Source organism: Opisthorchis viverrini (assembly GCF_000715545.1).
Source record: "Opisthorchis viverrini unplaced genomic scaffold opera_v5_53, whole genome shotgun sequence".
Classification (NCBI taxonomy): Eukaryota; Metazoa; Platyhelminthes; class Trematoda; order Opisthorchiida; family Opisthorchiidae; genus Opisthorchis; species Opisthorchis viverrini.
The window spans coordinates 1619907-1638507 of record NW_008751710.1 but is presented as its reverse complement, the minus strand read 5'-3'; the positions used below and the strand labels follow the sequence as shown (position 1 = coordinate 1638507).

Below are 18601 nucleotides of genomic sequence, written 5' to 3'. Positions count from 1 at the left end.
CACTGGGTATCCTATTTCTTGAAGTTTGTTGGCAATCTCGATTTGAGCTGCCGTCCGATCGATCTCTTCTGTGCACAGCGCTCTAACTCGACGAAACATCGGTGACAATGCTGGCGTACACGGACTTTGGGTGTGCTCATGAATAGCTTAAGACGGCTCCTGCGTCTGTTGGTTTCTGGTAGATAGTCGTTTTCAATTTCCCACCAACCTTATGTGTTATACAGTCCAGAAAGGGTAATGTGCCCGAAGTGGACTCTATTTCCATGCTAAACTTAATGTGTGGGTTTAACTATTGAGATACTCGTGGAGGCTGTTCACGTTATCTCTTTTTATTACAACAAACGTGTCGTCAACATAACGCCAAAAAACTTTTGGTGGACAATGATATCCGGCCAAGGCTACTTGTTCGAAGTGCTCCATGTAAATATTGGCTAAAGCTGGGGATATTGGAGATCCCATTGGAAGACCTTGTTCTTGTTAGTAAACAGTTGTGTCAAAAACAACCTTATCAAGATTTAAACACACTCTTATGCCCTCAACTATTTCATCCACCAGGAGCTGTGTCCGTCCCCCGAATGTCGTGTCTGTCAGTAACAATCTCTTAGTTACCTCCAGAGTACCTGCCCTAGAGATGTTTNTTGTTGGCAAAGTCGTACGAATTTCTGATGAAGGTGCTTGATTTTCCCGTGAGCGGTTTTAGTATACTAGCTAAGAATCTGGCCAGTTCATGCGGCGGCGAGCCTATACCACCCACTATTGGCCTTATCGGTATATCTGCCTTGTGGATTTTTGGTAGTCCGTAGAGTCGCGGTTGAGTTGCACTTTTTGGATACAACCGATACCACTTACCTTGCCCTAAGTGGTTTATTACGGATCTTAAATATCTCCCAACTTCAACCTTACTCTTATTCATTATTAAAGTAATACTGCTACCGGTAATCTGTCGGTAGGGTCCATCGGCGAGGTGTTGCCTGACCTTTTGAAGATATTGGCTCTTATTCATCACTACTGTGGCTTTACCCTTATCACCGTCTTTATTCACCTCAGTTTGCGTGGTTTTTCGAAGTCACAGGGCGACCGTCCAAATCAGTGCGCACTTCTGGCAAGCGATCGGATGGTTGAAGTCTATGGATTTTCGTCGAGGGATTGTGAATCAGGTGGTGTTGTATAATGAGACCAATTGAAAACATGACCTCCGGACCTCGTCCAACCAAGCGACAAACGTTGGTATTCATATAGCTACCATTTTTGGGATGTATAGGACTTAGAAGACTACGTGAGACTCTATGTCTTCTATGTTGACTTCCATTCCCGTATCGTACTAGTGTCAGTACTTAGGGAAGATCGGACATCCACGATGATTTCAATGGGACTGCCTTGCAAAACAAGAGAGAGAGACAGGAATCATAACCACACAAGAAGCTCCAGACTATAATTAGTCCTAGTGAAACCTAGAGGAGGAATTCACCACGAGTTGTTGTAGCAGACAAGTCTGAACCGGCCACAAGAGGGCATACGAATTTCCGATCTTCGACAGGTCTACCAATAGGGAATGGTCAAGCAACTCTTTTCTATGGAAGACGACTTACCAGTAGTGAATAGTGTTGCTCAATTACCACACTATCGCGCAGTAAGGCCGTGAAAAGCGCTGAGAAGAAAGGGGAACTTACCGCAAACAAGCTTTTATATTCAATAGAACAGTCCGTCACTGGGGTGAACCCATCACCCGTTGTGAACTTCATACAACGTAAATCTAGCACAAAACGTTAGCTAGGTAGTGTGGCTGACAAGTGATGCATGGTCGATGGTATGGTCCACTGCGTAACATACACTCAAAGAAGAAGCGAAGACCTCAGGGTACTCAAGCAACCATTTTTACTTCAGATTGCTGTATCATGGTCTGTCTCATCCCTTGACGGTGAAACCAAGGGGCTAGAGGCACAACCACTAACCCACCGCTACACACCACTACGTTCCCCAATAGCGCACCGATGATGTCACCTCGATTAGTGATGAAACGTTTGCAATCAAATTGCCCAGCTCAGCGAACACGCCAACGACCATCTACGCTACCTGAGCTACCGAGTTTCCCCAATAGAAAATTAAAGCTTTTTGGTGAGCACTGGGTGAGCGTGCGTCCCAACACCCTTGGTCGGATGGGCCTCATTTGCGGCTCAAGCACTAGCGATTAGTAGTCACACATCGCTTTTGTTCCAGGCTTACGGCAGCCAAATGATCATTGCTGAACCATGGAGACAACCAAGATCCCGTGTTTGAAGGTGTTTTGAATTTTCGGATCGGAGGAACGAATACCCGTAGTTACAAGGTAAGACGGTTCTCCAAGTCGTTTTTTGTGCACGCGACTCGCTAACTTCAGTGGGGCTCGTTTCTGATGTCAAAGATTAACTAGGTTTGACAGTGCATGCCTAGACTTTATTCGTCTCATGCCCCTTAGATAAGTAGGCCTATCAACAGCTTCAGACAAAGTGGACGGTAGGGGGGAATCCTGAAGACTTTGCACTTTGAAGGTGCACAGCGCATACCGGGACACAGAGGACCTCTTCAAACGGTCTACTTAAAGTAGGTTGTATGGAAGCATTGCTTAAAAAATTGATTTCTTACGCACAAGCCAAGTTCACCGACGTTTCTGCAGATGTGACTTGTATTCACGGTGCCTTGGAGATGACAATATAGAGTGATTGGGACACAGAGCAACTTGAACCCCAAGGTTGTAGTGAAAGTGCAAAAAGGTTCGCCTTAAGCCCAAGAACGCCAGAAGGTTCCCTCTAAAATGGTATAGGCGACACAAATCATGGTTGACTTATTGTACACCTGTTATCCGGTCGAACCTGGCTGATGCATCCGGGATCGTCTTCGGTGAAAACCTATAGATCACAGTATTTCCAGGACAAATAGCCGTGTTACACGTGGGCTAAAAGGTGTATCCCTGTGGTTGAAGCAGTAGCTTGGGGTAGATTTTTTAACAACGGCTCAGTGAGCCATTTGCTGGAACGCATTTCTGTTCTCACATTAGTATGAATGATACAGTCGGAGGAGAACGAAAAGATCCACCATCATTTCTTCAAATAGTGTTAGTTGGTTATCTCGCTTCGGGATCGATGGCGTTTCAAGATAGAAATCCATGTAAGTACATCAGAAACTGGGGAACTGTAGACATTAAGAGATCACTGTTCGAATGAAGTACGGAAGCGTGCAGCCAACTAGAGTGCCGGTTAAAACCTTCCGTCCAGGAGTTTGGTTGTCCCATACACTAAATTCCAGACAGCGTTGATCACCTGAAATCTGGTTTCTATAGAAGCAGCTTCCTTCCGAGTTATTCCTTCAAATATAGAGGTCCGTTTGGAAACTGACCAAGCATACTACAAATTCCACCAAACGAATTTTACAGGTTTATCTAATTCAACTTCGCGAAAAGAGTAGGTCTCGCTGGAACATATTCGATTGCAGAATGTATCGGAAGTTTGACGCAAAGTGAGCCCATAACAATTAGATTTTGTGACAATTGTGTTGACCAACGGCACAACGGAAAATAAATCTGGGCTTCAGCGAATATAAACTCATTTGCAAACTAATTGTGTTTTTCAGAGACTCAGCTGGAACCCAGCTGAATCCCTCGTTTGTGATGTTCCAAGGCAATTGAATGTGCTGCACCAGGCCGCCTCATGTTTCAGTTGCTACGATATTCGAGATATCGCGATACATGTACATGATTGTGATGTACTACTCATAAGGTTGCTGAAAATCCGGCGACAGCCCAAGACCGGTTTCGCCCTTCTTGGGGCTCATCAGGTAGGCGCAGTCCCCGAGTTTCCGTCAACCTTATGTTCTACTTGAAAGCAAATTGCACGAAATTAGCGAATATACATTCATCTGCAAACTAATTTGGTTCTTTCGAGAGACTCATCTGGAACCCGATTGAATCCCTGGTTTGCGATGTTCTCAGGCAACTGAATGTGCTACGATGTCGCTACGATATTCGAGGTATCGCGATACATGTATATCTTTGTAATGTACTACTTATAAGGTTTGATGTTTTGACATAGCTGGGACTGACTTAGTTATGCTTGTACATTGTACGCATTCATTCGTTTTTTTACACGTCCAGATCGTACGATCTTTTGAACTTCTATACTTTGTTGAGGCAAAAACAATCAGAGGAGTGGAAGTTTGAAAATCCATGGATAAAGATTCTTCCAACAAACATCGACCAAAGATCTCCACCCACTGTGACTGCCTCCATTAAACTCTAATGATATAACAACCGCTGAAGCAGTCAACACCGTCGAATTTGTCCTTATTCAGTGTGCAGACTTTTGGAACTTGAGAAATTCATGCTTACAGTCGCGACATTCGTAGAAACCAGATCCAGACATTCCGGTTCAACGAAGAGGAACCTGGTTGATAGACAACAGTAGTTAGCAGTCCACACGTTCATTGTACAACATCTCAAGCCCAGCATATCAGGCGAATATGACACCCGATCAAACAAAAAGTAGAACACAATTGTGAATAATATGAACTTTGAGTCCGAGGAATATGTTGGACAACCAACCAATGGGAAAAAACATATCTGGAACGAAACAAAGGGAAAACAACGGCTCTGTCTACTGTCTGTGGCAAACGGTTGAGAAGGCGAACTCAGTGAGAGCCGTTCGAAGTTGTATGTACAAAAAATGTCAGGTGCAAACGGTAGTTGGGTGCGAAACACCGCCCTAAATGCATCCGTTGATGATGAGGTTGTTGTGGTCACAATGAGCACATGGAGGGGGAATACAGTCCCCAGGAACAGGATTCCGTGCACATTGGCTTTTTGTGCTAATTAATATGGCGAATCGATTCAAGCCGCGCCGCCAGTTTTAGAGCCGGTCCAATCTTCATTCCTATTGGTGGGTGGATAAATTGATCTTTGGCCAAAAGTAGCAGTGCCTCACCGTCTATTTCGTTTGTAAGAAAGGCCGATGCGTATGCTGCACATCCTGGGGTTCCCTGGACGAAAGCGACCACATCCTCCGGAGTCCACTTGCGTACGGGACCAGGAGGCGGAGGAGTAGGCAACTGAGGCGTGTGGGAGTGTTGTGCGAACGGAAACAAGCAGGACGGGTGTGTTTGTGCGAATGCAGGGGCGGAGGAACTAGCAGCATCAGTCTGTCGGGAAGCATTTACAGAGAGAGAGAGAGAGAGAGAGAGAGAGAGTGAGTGAGTGAGTGAGTGAGTGAGTGAGTGAGTGAGTGAGTGAGTGAGTGAGTGAGTGAGTGAGTGAGTGAGTGAGTGAGTGAGTGAGTGAGTGAGTGAGTGAGTGAGTGAGTGAGTGAGTGAGTGAGTGAGTGAGTGAGTGAGTGAGTGAGTGAGTGAGTGAGTGAGTGAGAAGCAGCAGGTGTAGGTGTTCAGAGACAGTATGAGAAACACTGAGACAATTAAGCAGCAGTACAGTGGCTCTAAAACAATCCCAGGATGTCATTCATCAACGAGTCTTTCGCCTCGAGCATGTAACTCATTTGCAAATCAATTTGGTTTTCACGAGAGACTCAATTGAACCTCTCGTTTATAATACTCTAAGACTCTAAGACTCTAAGATACTCTAAGACTGCGCTGCATACAGCCCGCCCCATGATTCAGTTGGCACGATATTCGAGGTATCGCAGTATAGTTTCATGAGTTGAGTCTCTCGTCAAAACCGAATCGATTTGCAAATGAGTGTATTTATCGAAAAGTCCAATTAGGGTTCAAGTAGAGAATAAGGTTGACGGAAACTCGGGGAGTGCGCCTAGATGATGAGCCCCAAGAAGGGTGAAACCGGTCTTGGGCTGTCGAAGAGTTTTCAGCAACCTTGTGAGTAGTTTCCTTCATGAGTCATTCACCTTCTAACGTGGCTGGAACCATGGTACATACATGGAACAGCTCAACGAACCTGAGCAACAACCAATCCAAAGCTATTGGAGACCGTAGCCTAGAATGGTGTCACCTAAGGGAGCAGCTTTAATTATGCACTGAGTTAAGAGCGAAACAACCTATCCTGGGGGATACGTTTTATCGAGCTGTCATTAAAATAGCTCTCAGCAAGAAGTGTAGTTAATAAATCTCGCCGTTCCAAAGTCGAGAAGCGTGTGGAAAGAGGTTCACCAATGACAGAGAGACATATCAATCTCTCAAATGGGTCCCGAAACGGATTAGTTAGCTCGCCTACATCTGGGCCTCAATCTGGTTTGGTGATACGCTCGAGGTTTTCAGTGTCCGAGAAAATAACCTGGGATTTTCAGCGCGGGCTGACTTCATTTGGAGGACGAAATCTCGGCTGAGGTTTCAAACCGCAATGGGACTCGGAAAAAAATCACAAGCCTTCTGTTTGAGAATTCATCAACCAAGGAGCCTCTGGTGGGGGTGAATGGCATTATATCCTGTATACACAACTATACGTGACCGAAAGGCACATTTTCACGCCAAACCACAGCCGCACGGTCACCCTCCCCAGGAGGGATGAAACTGCCATACAGTGCTTTTCGACGTCCGCTACAAGATCAACCTATCGCGTCCCGAAACAGTTTACGACGTCGTGTTATGCCGGAGGATCAGTTTTCGGAGTTAAGCACATCCTTTTCTAACGATTACCGACTTGAAACTCAAGTATGACAGACTTGGTGCTTGGGAAGTTAGCAACAACACTTGACTGTCGTGAGGTCACTGGCAAATTTTACCACAAAGGGTAGGTCAAAAATTACTTCTCTGGGGTATTATTATTATCATAAGTATTACTATTATTATTCAAATTCCAACAGAGTAGAAAAGTCCTATCCACCGCAACCAGTTGACAATTTCTTACCATAATTTCAATCGCGTCAGCAGTTGCTGAATTCTGCCTAGAGCTCATTGAGCTCATTAGGAAAAATCCTGTTCTGTACCTGTTTTCGGGTATCCAGGTCTATCAATCGGAATCAGCCATAACGATTGCCCGGTTAAGTTCTACTGTACAGCACGGGGAGAAATCTTTCGTAGAGTGCCTCTTGATATCGACCTCTATTATCTGGGCTCAGAAGTATCTGGCAGTCTCAGCTTCGGGTGACATGGCAGCTAGGCACATGGTGCTACTTCAATCGCGTCAGCAGTTGCTGAATTCTGCCTAGAGCTCATTGAGCTCATTAGGAAAAATCCTGTTCTGTACCTGTTTTCGGGTATCCAGGTCTATCAATCGGAATCAGCCATAACGATTGCCCGGTTAAGTTCTACTGTACAGCACGGGGAGAAATCTTTCGTAGAGTGCCTCTTGATATCGACCTCTATTATCTGGGCTCAGAAGTATCTGGCAGTCTCAGCTTCGGGTGACATGGCAGCTAGGCACCGAAATGGTGCTACAGCTAAACGATTATCTTATTATCTTACAATGCGGTGTTTATTCCTCAATTCCAGCTCCAGTGTCTTCAGTCCGTCCATCTCGAAGTGCCAACGACAAAAAAAGTGTCAATCAATTATGACCAGAAGACCCCTTAATGCCAAAGGGCAGCATGCCTTGATACCGGTGGTACTGGACGTTTCTGTGTGACAGCCAACCAACAAAGCAATACCAACGGCAAAGGGTCCTGTGAACCGACCTACTGGGGGGAAGTCAGACAGTTCCGAACGCATGACGACCAGTTACGGAATTCGTTTACGCGTAGACATTGTGGTGAATTCAGTATTCCAAAACAGATAAAAAAATGTCCCTTCGAGGTTACCCGCGTGGGTGACTTATAATAGGCAAATTGTACAGGTCAGCAGTAGTTTAGTGTTCCAAGACATTTTTGTGTGTAACCTTGTGGATGTGACGCAATCAGCAATACTGTGTATTCCTGACCGAGGCGTAGAGCATCCATCGAGCAGAGTGCGAACAGACCGGTGGCACCGGTTGCACACACATGAAAATGAGTTGGAAGCACATTGTCTGACTACATCACTGAAGGCCGTATGCAAATTTCCAATCCCAGCCAACTTCTACGGCATTGGAGCACATGGAAGCACGCCAACCATATGATTCGATCGGACGTTCGGAGATGAGTCTTGTCCTGTCGGATGCACATTAGGAGGCGAAAGTAATAATATGCACCTGTCCGCGTTGTTAGGCGTGAAAACGGCAATTATGGATCCCCAATGATACGAGCCGAGATCCTACCTTGACTGGCCTATTTAATCAGTCCAATCAATGGATTCTCAGTAGCGATCATCACTGTCGTACCGAACGTCGTCTTTCCACGGTTGTATCTCGTGAGCACACGTCAATTCGGTCACGCGTAGCCATCTGTACGAGTTATGTGGCGGGCACACTCAGTGCACATCGACTCAGTCCAGCGGCTTTTCGAACACATTTATAGAGGATCAAGAAATATGACCTTCATGTTCGCTAGTGCAGGTGGCTGCAGGTGGTGTCATTTCACACCCCGCATGGCCACTAAGTGACTTGTAAGGGTAGTGCAGTTACGCGATGCACTGATAAAGCGTGTGGTAACCTGGGTTGTGATGATTAACTGGAACGTATGGCGGACACGTTTTGGTGTGCTTCAACAACAGGTTAGCTGGTACAACAATGTCACAGATGGCCTTCACTAAAGTAGGCTAGTAGAAACGTGCGGCCCAACTGGATTCGCACACTGATGAATAGCACGATTGTGTAACGTAGGAAAGCAACACAATAGGTGTCAGTTCGTACTGTGTATAAGCTGGGAGGAGTTTGTCAGTGAACAAACGCTGCCTCGCGGTTAGGCTTTCGAGCCAAAGGCTTTGGTTGAGGACTCTAGTTGTCCTCCTGTCTGGGACAGTATCCCAGTCCATGTACAACCATGAACTGCACATACACAAATAAACTCATGCCACATCGGACGTCGCGTGGTGCCATCAACCGCGTCGTCTCACTCGCTGCATACAGCAGGGCGAGTAAGCGAAGACATGCTGTTGCTGCTGCTGCCCAGCACTTAGGACTGATGACACGGTTCGTCTTGCATTGATTTTGCATTCAACACCTGCTCGTCATATGGTGCCGACATCCTCAGATATCTCCAAATCAATCTTCAAGCCTCGACACCCAGTCTATCTGGCCGTCTTCAATGCCCGAACTCTGAAGCAAGCAGGATAACAAGCTGATCTTGCACTCACACTGGACTCGCTTGGCATTGGTGCATGCTGTGTCTCAGAAACAATAATTCAAAATGCAAGCACAGTGATTGAAACAACCAACCTATCAGTCTCCACTCGCTTCCAGCTGCGCACATCTGGTGATGTAGAGGCTGTTGCGGCGGAATGCGCAGGGGTCGGTATCGTCCCGGGCGGAACTATCCCAGCTTGACTGGGTGCCTGTTGATAGTTGCCTCTGTGCGGTTCGTCTGGCGACATCTCTGAAGGAGTTTCACAACCAGCAAGTTTATTATCGCCCCAACTGACTGTAGCTCCAACGCCGTCAAAGACAGGTTTTATGACGTCCTGCATATTTTCTTGCAGCGAGCTGAAAGCTCAGATATCGTAGTGGTTGCCGTAGGTGCCTAACTGCCATGCCACCCGAAGGTTGCATGAGGGCTGGGATACTGTCAGGTTGCCCAAACCTAGACGGGGAAATCGACTGTCAGGTTGCCCAAACCTAGACAGGGGCAATCGAGAGGCAGAGGTCGGGTTCGAACCGCGGATCTTCCGGTCGGTAAATTCGCGCTCTAACCACTCCGGCCATCTCGCCGTAGGTAGGAATGCACAAGTGGACTGGATTAGCGTATCTGGGACCCAATGAAGAGGTCGATATGGATTGGACTCGGTACGTACGGACAATGGTGAACGATTGCTTCAGCTGTGCTGATCGCAGGATATTTTTATGCAGTACCAAATTCCTAAGTAGCTGAAGTCGTCTGCCCGCATGGTATCCTCCAACGACATGCCGGCCACAAACTAAAATCGATCGCATAGCCATCAGTTACCGATGGCGCAAATGAACAGCTGACTGCCAGTCGTTTTGGGACACATTTGTGGATTCCGACCACGCTTTCGTCCGGAGTTGCTTCTCTTTACGTTTCTCTGGGTCGCAGAAGGTGCGAACAAATGGCTTGGAACCTGACACACCTGGCATATACTGATGTTAGACGAACCTACCAGAATCGTCTTCTAGCGTCTGTTCCAAATGCTCCACCATCAGATGTGAACTCATACGGGAATGAAATTGCCACCTCTTTGCATAGGACTGGGAATTTCGCCTGTAGCACGGCACCACCAGGCGCACTCAAGCACTGGATACCAGAAAGAACAGTGGCACTACTTAAATCTCGGAGAAACCAGCCAGTCCCAATCGACGAGTTATCCGACGTCGGCGGACTTACTGCTGGTGTAAGCAATCGGTGGACTTATCTCTGAAACGATGATTACCCAATCGGTCTCAATCATTTCCCAACTGGTCTATGTAGAGCCACACGTCGTTTGGGTTACCTAATGCACTGGATCTACTTTGCACGATGCTCACTTATGTAAACAAGCAAGGAACTAACATCATTTACAACCAACAGTTTTCGACAATTTTGCACCAGTCTCAGAAAACGCTTTGCATTGATATAAGTGACATTTCTACAGATTGTTCTTCACTTTTATTCTATGAGTAGGCAGGGTGGTGAAAATGGTTTGGTAAAACAGTGCAGTAGTTCACACTACTCATTTCTGTTTCGTTACGTGGAGCCATCCAGATGACCAGGTTTCGGTTCCAGTCTCACTCCAATTGGGGCATATTGGCATTCCATGTACACAAAGGTGGTCCCGAAAACTCATTGGGTGGATACCGACGAAGAAGGATGGAGAGTAATCCGTAGAAACGTGATCCACCAATATCAAAGCAAAGCATTTAACCTGGTGCAAAATTGTCGGAATTTACTATAGAAAGCTGTCAATCACACGGTATGCTCGAGTGATCCCACACCTTTGTAGAGCCAGTTTTCTACTTGTCTTCTACAGATTTTACGTCAGTGCTCTCTCTCTCATTGCGTGATGTTGCAATTTCTGCTTCTCGTTTCTACGTACAGAACAAATTTCATCTTATTGGCGCTGGAATGATCAAGAAGACGGGCCACCCTATGATCATGTCACAAGTGAGCGTGCAAGCCGACCGTGAAGTCTGGTGAACACAGAAAACCAGAGAAATGAAAGAGGCTCAGAAGACTGGTAATACCCGAATACTGCTTCAGTTAATCGGTGTGAACGGTCCACCTGCGAGTGAAACCGTCAAGGATCGGAATGGAGTGAACATCTCGAATGAAGAAGAACGCCTCAACCGGTGGGCCGAATACTTCGAACAACAATTTTCAAGGCCATCAGCTGGCACCCCTCTGGAGCCCACAGGTAATGTAGAACCCTGAGCAGTGAACGTGGAACCGCCTACGGCCTCGGAGGTTTATGACTGCATATATTCTTTTAGGGGCCACCGAGGCTCCGGTCCGGATTATCTCCCACCCGCATTGTTTAAAGATGGGGGTGAAGTCCTCAATCAGCACTTGTCCGATCGGTTTGCTTGCATTTGGGAAAAGGGGCACGTCCCAGACAACTGGGGAGAATCGGTGATAGTGTCCGTTTTCAAAAAGGGGTAGTGAGTAACAACCACAAGGTGATCAGCTTGACCCCAGTCGCAACGGGACTGTTGGCGTCACTGGTGCTTCGTTGCCTTATGGTGCCTCGTGAAATACTGACTTGAGAGCAGGAAGCGGGATTCCAGCCTGGTAAGCGATGCTTTTACTAAATCTTCACACTCCGCCAGGTGCTAGAACAACGCCGTACGTATAGGCGATCAACAATTCTAGTGTCCCAGATTTCCAAGGCGTATTTGACTCGGTTGACCGATCTGTTCTTCTCCACACGCGTGCACACCAAGGAATTCCCGGAGGTTTTTAAGCACAATACGGTCTTTGTATGACAGTATATGGAGAGCTCTCCAAAAGCTTCCGTACACAAAGCATTGTCCGTCAGGGCTGCCAATTCTCTCCATTCCTTTTTAACTTCGTGATCGATGAGATAATTAGACAAACGCTGTAAGACGTGGAGAAAACCTCGTCGATCTGGAGTATGCAGATGACATCGTTCTTATCCTCGAAGAGAAGGAAGACACGCAGGTGCCTTCCGGATCATAAGCTTGGCTTCCAAGCGTGCAAGATGCTTGGAAATTATTGGTGTTCGACAACCTATGCCTCCAAGGCACTGGTTGTGTGTGATGGGAACCAGAAATTATCCATTCTTGGATATGCAATACGGGTTTCGGAGGAAGGAACTCTCCTGCGATGAATGAGCTACTCACACTGGCGATTTCACATGCCAGAGACCTTTCTGTCCAGTTCTATACTTGTTGGAAGCAGCCAAGAGATGGAAAGTTTATGAACTAGCAAAGAAGTAGCTCTCTGGATAAGAAGTCTAGGACTCAAGTCATTAATGTTTAATGATGCTGACACACATGGTCCCGTCACCCAGTCAGTATCACTGCATCCTAGACATCTCCTTCAATAGGGAGCTACTCAGTTTCTCTTTTCTTCAGATAAGTGGAATGATCAATATCAAAATATCAAATTAGCTGGAAAGTCTGAGCTATAGTTCTGCTGCTGTTCCATTTTTTCGGTGGAAGAAACCATAGCAGCTGGAACCAACGCACCCTTCGTACATGGTTTACAAACAGTAAACTGAAGTGAAAATGTCGTTTGTAGATTGCAATACATCGGAAAGTTGGTAGCTCGGGTGCTTTAACCGGTTGTATATCCGGTGGCTGTTGATCTATTCTATGAGTTTTGTAATTTGCTTGCATATGCCTCATCATTAGTGCGCAACCAACCGCTCGCTGATGATGTTTCCACAATTAGTGACGAAACGACTGCAAGCAAACTGCCAAGCCCGAATAACAGAGCAACAGCCACCTGATCCATAAACGACGTTCAAGAATGTTGGAAAATGCGGTCCGGACGGCCCAGAATGTGTGAACTGCTCCCGGTGAGTGTGAAGATGGAATTCACACTAATCAAACTTACAACGATATGAAATTTCACTCCCACTATTGTGAATAGGCATCATACCTTAGGAGTAGAAGGATAGACTACAATCGACGACTGTTACAGCGCCATCGTTCTAAGGAAAAACACAATCGGGGATGCAAAATCCGTACCAAGGAATTAACGACGTCAAGGTTTCTCCTACACACCACTCAGCACGCATAATGGCGAACTCGTAGATACACCAGATGATCAACATATGAAAAACCGTGGGCGTATAGGAGCTGGGGCAGGGCAAAAGCCTTATTTCGAGTATGCAAACGACAGGAATTCCTCATTTTCTTGCGTTTCTTGCCAGGCTTTAATAGCATTCTTTGCACACACAAAATAATGTGTTACGGGTTCTGTGAGCCCCAAGTCACAATTCACTGATTTGTTATTCATCTGATGGATAGGCTAAGAATATCAACGTTTAGAGGCTGATCGGCGAGCGAAGGAAGGAAGGAAGAAACCGGTGATTCTAACGGCCTTTTGTATGCTATATTAGGTGGACAAACTATAGTTCTCCTCCGTTAAGGAAAGTGAAAAATATGTCTTTTTTGCTCCTAAAATATGCCACAAATTTCCATTGGTTTAGGAACCTGTTTGGGGTCATTTTCCACATTGGATTGAGAATATTTACTGAATCTAAAAACATACTGAAAGCAAATCGATCCGGGTGATTCGGAAACACCCAAAGCTGGTTATTATCAGTTATCAAACTGGAGTTTAGCTCCTCTGGATATGCTCTAATCCAACCGGTTCATTGCTTCTGGTTCCGCAAACGCTTAGGTTGCAACCGAAAACTAGTCTGATGCAAGTAAACTGTTAAATTTTCCAGTATTCCTAGTGTCAAAAAAGATAGCTGTGTTTGGCGCCAAAAGCTAACGGACAAGCATTCACCGCTGCTACATTGGAACACATGAAGCCTCGATTGCGCGAGCGACTGTGGAAAACCGAAAAAGGGATTATAACAAGGAAGATTACTTCGAACCAGAGGACCAACAGCAGGGTGGCAACGAATCCCTTCTACCCTCGTATGTACACTGAACAGACAGATCGCTCAGGAACACACCGGGTTTGACGAGCGCCTTTGCCAATCGGTGGTCATCCCTACAACCGCCGACACGCCACCGACCTAACACACATGCCATATGGGATTGGTTGTCTCTGAAAATCGCGCTCTGGATTACCAGTAAACCAATCGATGGATTGAAAGGGGAAGAGTTTTGATCATGCCCACAGAGTGAAAGATAGTTAACAGGAGGCAGCGTGGGGAACGTACACAACGAACATCCCACGGTGAACGTGAAAACCGGCAAACGCCACGCTTCACCTAAGTGATAAAAGAAGCGACTGTTTTGGGGGCTGGATTGTGACCAGCTACGCTCGTCCAACAGACTTGGATTGAGCAGGTGATTTGTTTTGTGGGCAGGGCCGGTTGGTTACAAGTGATTCACCGGCAGTGTGTACGAAAGACATCAACTCATCTGGTGGTAAAAATTTGGGAATGAACTGCCCAGCTCAGTAAGCAAAATAGTGACCATCTATACGACCCAAGTTACCGACAGTACCTTCACGAGTCTACCAAGATTTGTTGCTTTTGAAGTTGAGATGAAATATTAGCATGAGAGAAGAAACATGAATCACCAAAGCAGTGCTTTTGGGACATAGAGACCATAAGAAATTCGAAAAACGTTGGTCGGAGGCACCACAAGATCGGCACCCGTGGGATGAGCTTTACGGTATGCGCAGAAACTCACTGCCAGAGTCAGACACCCATTTCCCAAAGCGGTATGACAGCTAGGTACGACCTTGAAACTTTAATTTATCCGAATCATTTACTATGGAGCTATGATGTGATCGATCAAGTTCGCTTAGCTTGTTTGGTGTTAGCCTGCATGGGGTGTTTTTTATTTATTTACCTGGGCAGCTGTATCAGTCCCGGTGGTCTCGCGAAAGACGAAATTTCCATCCGGATTGGGAAGGCCAGAGCAGCTTTTGCGAACCTACGTCACCTGTGACGTAGGCGTGACATCAGCCTCTGTCAAGGGTCGAGTTCATAATGCTGCGGTGTGCTCCATATTACTATATGCATCAGAAACCTGGCCGCTGCGCGCCGAGGACGTCAAAAGACTTTCAGTGTTTGACCATCGATCTTGGCCACGTGCTGCGTATGCCAGTCGACCGACTTCCTCGAAGGGCTCTTTTCGCCCAGCCACATGAAGGGTAAAAGAGAGCCAGAGGCGGTCAAACAATGGCTTGGCAGCGAAGTGTGAAAGCCATTACCAGTAAACTCAGCTGCGCTGGTCGCTGCCGCCTTCCTGGATGGGGACCCCGAGACGAGCCACATCAATGGCTGGAGACATTGTCAGATATGACCCAGTCGCGCCCTCAATGGCGCTCGTGCATCAAAGCTATTGCCTTCACTGCATAGCTCCTTTTCCACCCCAACCCCCCCCCACTTAACAGCCCACTGACAGTGCTGGATTTATGCACCAATTTATCAGCTCCCGCCTGCAATGCGCAGCTACCTCCCCCTCCCCCCAAATCATCGGTGAACGAAACTGCGGCAGCTACAACCACTGTACAACGAGTAGGCGGTTATTACAGCTGACAATGATGATGATGCATGGGGTGTAAAGCTTGGGTCAGATGGGACGAAGCAGTGTTAAAACCGAACGACGATGAACGAATTCACCTTTGTGTGAACCCTGACACTGTACTCATCAGTCATCCCACACCACACCTACCTTAGCTACCAGGCAGTGTGTTGCATGACGTGAAGCCGTACGAGCACAATTCGCCACCACTACCTTCTTCCACGTACAAGGATGGAAAAAGCAACGGTAAATTAACAATATATACCTTCATCCACAAACCATCGTTCTGATATTGACAAAGGTATCATGCAGAAAACTTGAGCCGATTTTAGAGATCTTGGAATCCCATTAGTTAACAATGTTGGCGTCGGAAAATGTGAAACTATGTGACGGTCAGCGCTAGCGGTTGGACAGGTCGTGAATACTTTCAATGGTGTCCAGGAGGATTGTAATAAAAGCAAGAATGAGGAGTAAGATTGAGTCTAGAAAACGATAACGCTTCCATAGTATCAGCGACGACCTGTCCTGCTCGCTGGATTACAAAAATATCAGCATTGCACGTACAAGCCATTCGACTCACAGTCATGAGACCATGGTACGTCAACTAGAGGGAGAAACTATAGTAGTGTCACCTATACATCCTGTAGGATATATATGTAGGAACAAATCGACTGATCATCAACGGATTTTCTCACGAAGCCCCAAAAATCTGTAGATCAACGCGAAATGCGGTAGCTTTACATGGAACGTCCTATCGTCCGTTTTGGTGGGCGAGATTGTTCAGTAGTTAGTGCTTCGAACCCGACCTCTGCCTCTCGACTTCCCCGTCTAGGCTTGGACGACCTGGCAGTATCCCAACCCTCGTGGTTCCTTCTGACGGCATGGCAGCTAGGCACCGAATAGGTGCTGCAGCTGAACGATGTCTTTTATCATCTCCAGCACGCTTTCACACAAAATTTCTTAGCTCGCTGTACGGTTTCGTCATCTGTACCGAGTTTGTTGGGCTGGTCACATACACTTTATTTTTAACGCCCTGCTACGGAAAGAACTCAGGCGAGTTGAGATCGAGCAAACATGGTGACCACTGTCCGGGTCGGTCTCCATCGATCCAGCGGTCACGGAATTTTCAAGAAACTGCATTAAGTGTTGGAGGCCACATGAATCTGTGTTCGAACGGTGCAGTAGGTGTGAAAAACCTTAGAGATCCGCCGGTGAAATAAGTAATGTTCACATGCTTTAGGAGCGTCAGCGGTACCCACAAAGCGGGTCAAAGAGTTTTCAGCAGTGTAGCGTCAGCAAAAGGAGTAATATTAAGAAAATACCGCCTCCGCACAACTTCGTGTTAGTGATTCACAGTGTGACGTGAAGCAGATGATAAGCTTGAAGACGTGAAAATACAAGTGTGTAAACCATGCTCCAGCGTATTCAACTCGCCACATGGTGCGCACCTTGCTGGCCTCAATCTGATCGATCACACTTGTTTGATATGGGTGAAACATTTTCATTCATCCGAACGCAATGAGGGAAACAGAAGAGTGTCCCGTTCTGATGGAGTAGTTATTCCAATCACGGGAGTCAAACCTAATCAAAGTAAGCCCATTCATCAGTAAGTACATTTGCAATCTATTTCTGACCGGAAAGCTTGTGGATGAACGACAAACACGTCAGGCTAATGAGTACAAAATTAGCAGCATTATTGAAGTAAAGGCCAGAGAGGTGTTCGCAGCGATTAGTAGGCATACAATGGCACGAGGTTGACAGCAACATTTGAACAGAAAACGGCTCGCTCGCTCGTTTCTACATGGAGACTCTGAACTTTGAATTCCGTAGAACGGGCAGTACGATACCTGAAAACATGGTGGATCGGGTTTCTTCGATGAAAACGCACTCCATTTTACCACAATCTTCGTTCAAAAGAACTGACGATAAGACAAACTCGAGTACGCAAATCCGACAAATAAAAGATGGTTACTTACTAAAGACGGAGCAGTGGAGACGGAGGACGGCATCGCAGGTGTGGGCACCCGTATTGCTGAAACCGAGTTGATCCCTCTTGAAAACATCTGATCACCCGAAGCACCAACTGTGTGAATGGGAAAACCGGTATCTGAGGTCACCTGAACTCCATGTGACAGGGCAAGCGTTTCATCTGTGCTCTTTGAGGGTTTCGAGGTGAATTCAGGACCTTTAGTAACAGACAAGGGCAGTACAACAGTACGTCCTGTGAGGAGGAATGCTAACAGTGTTTGTCAGAAAGGGACTGTGAATGCAAACAGTGCGAATAAGCACTAACGATTACCCCCTTCGGTGTCGCGCTACAGCCCTATTGGTTACGACGGCCAGTAACTCGGTCAGCTATGCTAATCGGATGAGTTTTCCTCTCCTCTATCTTTGGAAATACAAGGACCGACTACTCAAAGTTGTTCTCACGATTTTCGTCGAAGAGGTGTGACAAGGGTGTACAAAAGGTAGATTTAGGCTTCAATGTTACAAAACTGGGTTGACAGTGGAGGGGCAGCATCCGAAATCACCGTAAAACAGGTGCTCGTTTTTAACTGCTGCTGTTGACGACGATGAATGTGCGAGGTCTGCAGTAACAGACATACTGTCGGGTGGTGTATTCCGCGTGAATCAATGGTGTGAAGCTCAAGGCGCATAAAGACATAAGGTGTCAATTACGGTGAAGTTTTCCATTCAAAAAGTACTGAGAGTGAAAACTGGAATAAACTGGTCTGTTGTACTAACAGGTAATTAGCATTGCTCTTTGGGAAGAAAGAACTCTCAGAGGTGTGGTTTCGTTGGCCACTAGCATAATATGGACAAGTCAGATATAAAGTGAACAACAACAACTCGTCATCTGGACTAGTGGTTGGTCACGTGGCCGTTGAATTGTTCACCAACCTTGCTAATTAGTCTGCAGACGTTTCGTTCCCAGTCGAAAAGACATCGTCAATGCGCAGTTAAATGGATACTTCCCCCTTATCTGAA

General features: G+C 46.5%; 2 protein-coding genes across 2 annotated transcripts in view; one reads left to right on the top strand and one right to left on the bottom strand.

Moving 5' to 3' along the window:
* The window catches only part of T265_13304 (hypothetical protein), a gene marked incomplete at both ends in the record, with an annotated part of 28464 nt that extends 17101 nt beyond the window's left edge, over positions 1-11363 (top strand). Inside the window, one exon of the mRNA XM_009168253.1 lies at positions 11193-11363. Coding sequence (XP_009166517.1) covers positions 11193-11363 — 171 coding nt within the window. The remainder of the gene's footprint in view (positions 1-11192) is intronic.
* Positions 4544-18601, bottom strand: part of T265_03695 (hypothetical protein) — a gene marked incomplete at both ends in the record, with an annotated part of 34512 nt that continues 20454 nt past the window's right edge. The window contains 2 exons of the mRNA XM_009168237.1: positions 4544-5166; positions 17590-17798. Of these exons, the coding sequence (XP_009166501.1) occupies positions 4837-5166; positions 17590-17798 (539 nt within the window). The remainder of the gene's footprint in view (positions 5167-17589; positions 17799-18601) is intronic.